The 5,364-nt window shown below is 45.0% G+C and overlaps 1 protein-coding gene across 5 annotated transcripts; it reads right to left on the bottom strand.

The window, feature by feature from the left end:
- Nucleotides 1–594: 594 nt before the first annotated feature.
- On the bottom strand, nt 595–5,134 carry LOC127315364 (uncharacterized). Of its 5 annotated transcripts, none has more exons than XM_071820312.1 (8): nt 4,453–5,134; nt 4,210–4,291; nt 3,323–3,518; nt 2,328–2,454; nt 2,102–2,235; nt 1,253–1,354; nt 818–1,124; nt 595–677 (listed from the first exon to the last, which is right to left on the bottom strand). In XM_071820312.1, exons 1-4 carry the CDS (start codon nt 4,513–4,515, stop codon nt 2,433–2,435), a joined length of 363 nt encoding a protein of 120 aa, XP_071676413.1. In that variant the 5' UTR covers nt 4,516–5,134; the 3' UTR covers nt 595–677; nt 818–1,124; nt 1,253–1,354; nt 2,102–2,235; nt 2,328–2,432. The 5 variants fall into 5 exon arrangements, with proteins under 5 accessions (XP_071676413.1, XP_071676416.1, XP_071676414.1 ...); XM_071820315.1 differs by having other exon boundaries at nt 596–677; nt 993–1,124; XM_071820313.1 differs by having other exon boundaries at nt 608–677; nt 960–1,124.
- Nucleotides 5,135–5,364: the final 230 nt, after the last annotated feature.

The raw sequence follows: 5,364 nt of genomic DNA, 5'->3' as shown, positions 1-5,364 counted from the left end.
GGGACGTGATCTTGAAGTAGGTTTTTGCGGATTGCCACTAGAGCAGTTAACTAGTACCTGATCCGTCAGATGAACTAGCCCCAACTACCATTATCCCTGTACAATATAGAATTTTATGTGAAGAAATATAAAAAAGTTGAAGCTGTCGAATAAAAATAAACAGTGGAGATTTTCCCTGACTCTACGATTCAAGCAAAATCTCGGGGGCTACTGACATAGGCATCCCAAATGGGCTTGCCGAAGATAGTACCCGGGGTTTATTGAAGGCCCACTACCCGAAGAATAAGAAGATTCGAGAGCCCAAGATGTATTTAAGGAAAGATAGAGTTGTAATAGGAAGTGTCATTTGTAATCTTGCGGGATGAGTTGAAAACCTTCCCGGACTATGTAACTTGTACTATACGAATCCCCCGGCTCCGCCTCCTATAAAAGGGGGAGTCGAGGGACACAGAGATCATCGAATCATTGTTTACAAACCCTAGTTTTCATAATCGTCGAGTACTTTTCGGCTGAAACCTTCGAGATCTACTTGCCCTCTACTTCCAACTAAACCCTAACCTACAATCCATAGGCATTGACAAGTTAATACCTTGTCAGGTGGCGCCGATGCCACATATCGTACACCCGTTGTGCGCGCCGCTGGGCACCATTGTACACCACCACCAGCCGCTCGAGACCTGATATGAGAACATCGTCACGTTATATTTATTTGCCAAAAGTTCCAAGCAGAGATGAGCATATTAATGCATAATCATAATTTTATTCACAACTTTCTAGGATGCAATGTGCATATTTCTGGAAATCATTTTTCACTTACTTCCTAATCAGCCAAGTCAAAAATATGTCCACGATAAGATGCCTTACTATTGTAAATCTGCATGCACTGTTTGCAGAGGCTAAGGTTCTGATTTTAGTATTACAGAAAATCTATTACTAAGAGATGACAAGGAAAGTGCGACCCAGTTGACAAATGATGAAAGCCTCTTCTATACATGTTCCACCAAGTCCGAGCCAAGCTGTGGATGGGAGACAAAGGAGGATAGCAGGGAGTCATCAACGCCAGCGCCATGGCCAGTCCGAGCCAAGCTGCCTCCCTCACTGGCATCCACGGATCTCCGCCTTCTCTGACCGGTGACGCACATTACAATAGTACATAAGTTAATACATGCAAAGTTGTCCTTTTCCAGCATATATGTTGACCTCAGTCTCAACTAAATCAAGTAAATGACAAAAAGAGTAGTTGCTAGTGTACCTGAATCCAGTATTGTGTGGGGGTCACAATCCATAACAAAGATATTGTACAACCTAATAGCCAGAAACAATGTCATCAAATCCTGGGACTTGAGTGATACTCCTGAAAACAATATAAGAAAAAAAAATCTTGAGCAAGTCAGAGCATGGGCAAGAAACTACACAACCATAAACATGGACAAACGATAGGAAGGGAAAAATAATGTATCTTAGAATTGTGTTGTTTGCATACAATGATACGCTAGTTAGTCAGATTGCACTAATTTTAAAACTTTACTATCAGCAGAGACAGGTGAAAAGGTGATTAAGTGACCATAAAAATAAACCACTTGTTTTGAAGATGCAAAATAAGATACATAAGCACATACAACTATTAGTTGCAATAACCTTATATTGAGCTCCTTGCAGGTGATTTATACTATTAGTTCATAGTAATAACATAGAGAAATCAAACTTGCGGCGAAAGAACAAAATGCAGTAGGAGACCTCCACAAATTTTATCTCACTTACAATCATTCAAGGGATGATCGCTATTGACTACATGGTAAATGCAGTAGGAGACCTCCACAAATTTTATCTCACTTGCAATCATTCAAGGGATGATCGCTATTGACTACATGGTAGGCAGAAATAGCCTCAAATCAATACACTAAAAAGGAAGCAACTGAGAAGTGAGAAGGCTCAGTACAACACTATATGCAGCCCTTGAAAATGTAAATGGGTCCAAGGTGGTGTAGGAGAACCAACTCTGTGTTTGATTAGGGAGACAATTAATAACCAGTTAAAAGACCTGTAGGAGAAATGACCAATCCCTAACATGGCAAGCATCCAAGCGAGAAAGTAGCTGAACCTCATGGCATTGATCTTGAGTAGTGCCACTGCTGGCAGTACGCCTGACTCTGCCTTACCACCAACTGCTCCCACCATGTCCTGATTGCCATAACCCCTGGCATATGAGGGCATGCAAGGGAGGACCAGCGAGGCCTAAATCAAGAGATGGTGTATGAGAGTAGCCTTGAGACACAGAAAAATTGTACCCATGGCATGAAAGAAATAGCATAGGGCGAAGTGCGGACCTGGGTAGCTGTGAGTGTATCATCATGGGTTGGCGGCCTTGTCCTCTCCGATGGCTTCGACAAGGGGGCAAGGGGAGAGCCGTAGGCTGCAGCAAGGGAGCTGACTCAACCATGCTCCAAGCAGCAACTGCAAGTATTGTACAAAACATCAGAAAAAATATAATTTCAGTGTTACAAAAGTTTCAGAAGATCATCTCAATCTTGTGAGCTCCTATGCCACAATAGATTTTAGCTGTGCTAACTGCTAAGATGAGCAATGAACTAAGCCATTGTCACCAGACCACTCATGTAATTTGCATCACAAATCAGTTTCACCAACTTGTACTACAACAATAGTATTGGAAACTAAGGCCTTTCATCTGTACTTTTAGCTGCAGTAGGCAAATTGGCATGATTCTTGATAGTAATTACAAGGAGCCTGCTAGAAGTAGAAACAAGCATTATGTCACATCTATAATAGAACAAAGGATACCAAAAGAGAGAGAAATTAGCATACAATTAAGCATTTTCCTCTAGGAGCCATGATACTTAGAAGTATTTAAGTTAACAAACGTAAAAAATCTTTGTGTCTTGGGAATTGAACCGTTGGAGCACAACAGCTGCATTGTGTGGAGTGAAAGAATGGTTTTTTCCAACGCTGGTTAGCAATTGACATAATCCATTTGCACCATGATAAGAAAAGAAGTAATAGCAAGGTCACGCTCACACATTGTTTGTCCCAAAAGCTTCCAAATGTTTTAGTAAGAATATTAATATTATTGATAGAGAATACGACCTATCATAAGAAAAGCTCAGCACTAATTATTTAGAGCTCTTCATTAAATAAATATATCTCTTCTTTTTTAGTAAGCAATGCATCATTAATCCCAAATTTTTCTTCACTCCTTTTGCATCTGTGTGGACCACCAAACAATATTGAGAACACCACACCAACTGAGCATAAATCATGAATTCCATTGGAGAATTAAAGAAGATCCGGGAGGGAGATGGTATACCTAGTAACAAGCCAGAGATGGCGAGGCTGCTGGCAGGCCACCGGATCCACCGTTGCAAACACGCCACAAGGCCGCACCACCTCCTCACTGTGCATCATTGGCACAAGAAATCTCGCTGACATCTCCTGGCTGAGGGAGGAGATGAAGGAGCACCAACTCCTCGCAATCAATCTGTTGTGTTTGTTGTAGCTTATTACTGCAGAAATAAGGAGAAAGTGAATAACACAAACAAGCTTAGTCAAACACAGAAAGCAACAACCTTCTATCAGCATTCAACAGTAATGTTCAACTGAAAATCTAATCAATGTAAACTCTTTATCATGCAAAGAAATTGTGTTGACTCTTTATCCTGAATATTTTAACCAGATAATCGTCCTATCATGAATATTTCAACAGTATATTATATGGATGATAACAATATGTTAACCATGACAAAACAAATATTGGGAAACAGTTTCCTACATACCCTAGCCTACTTGCACTCACTAATTGGCGTTGCATTTCATTTTGTATCCTACCCGATATTTTAACCAGATAATCGTCCTATCATGAAGGTGTCATGAACCAGAAATGCTTCAAGCAACTTTGTAAGTTTTTGGGACATAGTCTGTGAGGTATATCTTGTCTCTTGAGCCATTCGCCATACGGGTGATCTTTCAAGTATAGTTCCTTAATTAAGTGCATCATCATGTAGCTCAGTATCAATTCCTACAGGTATTATAATCACACAAAAAATAAGTTTGAAAAACAAATTTGGCAAAAGAAAATTGGTAAACAAAATAAAACATCCACTGCAACCAAAGCCCTAGCAAATCTACACAAGTTGAACAAGATGCACCTCATCACTTTTTTAGAGTAAATTAACAGGCGATGAGCACGGAGCTTACATGTGGCATTGAAGCTATTGTCCTCATTTTCTTCCAGGAGCAGTCCGTCACCGCACAAAGTGCCTTGCTTGGCCAGCAGCTGCTGCACGGGGAGCCAAAAAAATAGAGCAGCAAGAATGAATCAGTACACATACATTTCATCAAACAGTTCACACGCAAGATCTTAAAGTACAAGCAAATCGAAAGAAAAAGCCCAAAAGAGAGATCAGGAGCATATAGAAAGAAGGATTGAGAGGTGCTCACCATGGCGTCACAGGAACGGGCGACCGTGCATCCCAGAGTGTGTTCCAAAGTGTGTTGCTGCATGGCCCGTCCCCAACGCAGTAGTGCCTACCACCACCGCTGCCGCGTCCAGCCGCTGCCGGTGCTCCGGCCGCGCTCCGTGCTGCCGCTGAATCCCTCGTCCAACCGATGCCTGTGCTGGAGCTGGGGAAGGAGGCCGGCCGACCTGGGAAGCCTCCATCGCCGCCGCCGCGCGACAAGGAATAGGCTTCGCGGAGAGCCCGCCATCAGCTCCACCGCGCGGTCACCTTGCGCTACTGCAGCTCGCAGCCGCACCGCGGCGCGCCTGGCCTCCCGCAGCACGGCGAGGAGCTCCCAGGGAGCCCGCCCGCTTCCGTGCCGCCTGGCCTCCCGCTAGACCTCGGCCAGGAGCGCCTCCTCCTCCGCTTCCACCGAGGACAGCACCGCCGCCGCCTCGACCCCGCCGCCACGCCCTGCACACGCACGCCCACACCAAGGCCCGCGCCGCTCGCGCTTGACTCGTCCACCACCAAACCGTGCTCTGTTGCGCACCGGCCTCACGCGGGGCTGGAGCAGAGGTGAGATCTGATGGGGGAGAAGGAGATCGCCATTGGGGAGGAGAGGGGCGGGGAGGATTGGGGCTCGTCCATGGCTCCACGCCGATCTAGGTTTTCACCGTCTCCAGCGGTAGGAGACGGAAGGCGACGAGAATGAGCACCCTAGGCTGCCTCTGATGGCCGGGTCCCAAACGAAGCTGGCCCCAGTCGTCATGGGCTCGGTGGGACACATAAGAAGTGAGAAAAAAAATTACCGATCGGACGGCTGCAGTGAAAAGCGGGATTGGCGCTGGTGGAATGGACGAGCACGATGTGTTTGCCCCTTTCAGACCCCCTGAATGGCCGAGTAGTGTTT

Source organism: Lolium perenne, chromosome 1 (genome assembly GCF_019359855.2).
Source record: "Lolium perenne isolate Kyuss_39 chromosome 1, Kyuss_2.0, whole genome shotgun sequence".
Lineage (NCBI taxonomy): Eukaryota > Viridiplantae > Streptophyta > Magnoliopsida > Poales > Poaceae > Lolium > Lolium perenne.
Note: the sequence above shows the minus strand (reverse complement) of the source record. Positions and strands in the feature narration are given on the sequence as shown.

Excerpts from the sequence above, each read along its gene's own strand:
- LOC127315364 (XM_071820312.1), bottom strand. The coding sequence starts at position 4,515 with ATGCAGCAACACACTTTGGAACACACTCTGGGATGCACGGTCGCCCGT. Across the intron at positions 4,292-4,452 it reads CCCGTTCCTGTGACGCCATG|CAGCTGCTGGCCAAGCAAGG; the intron begins GTGAGCACCTCT and ends CTCCCCGTGCAG. Across the intron at positions 2,455-3,322 it reads CATCTCTGGCTTGTTACTAG|TTGCTGCTTGGAGCATGGTT; the intron begins GTATACCATCTC and ends CAATACTTGCAG.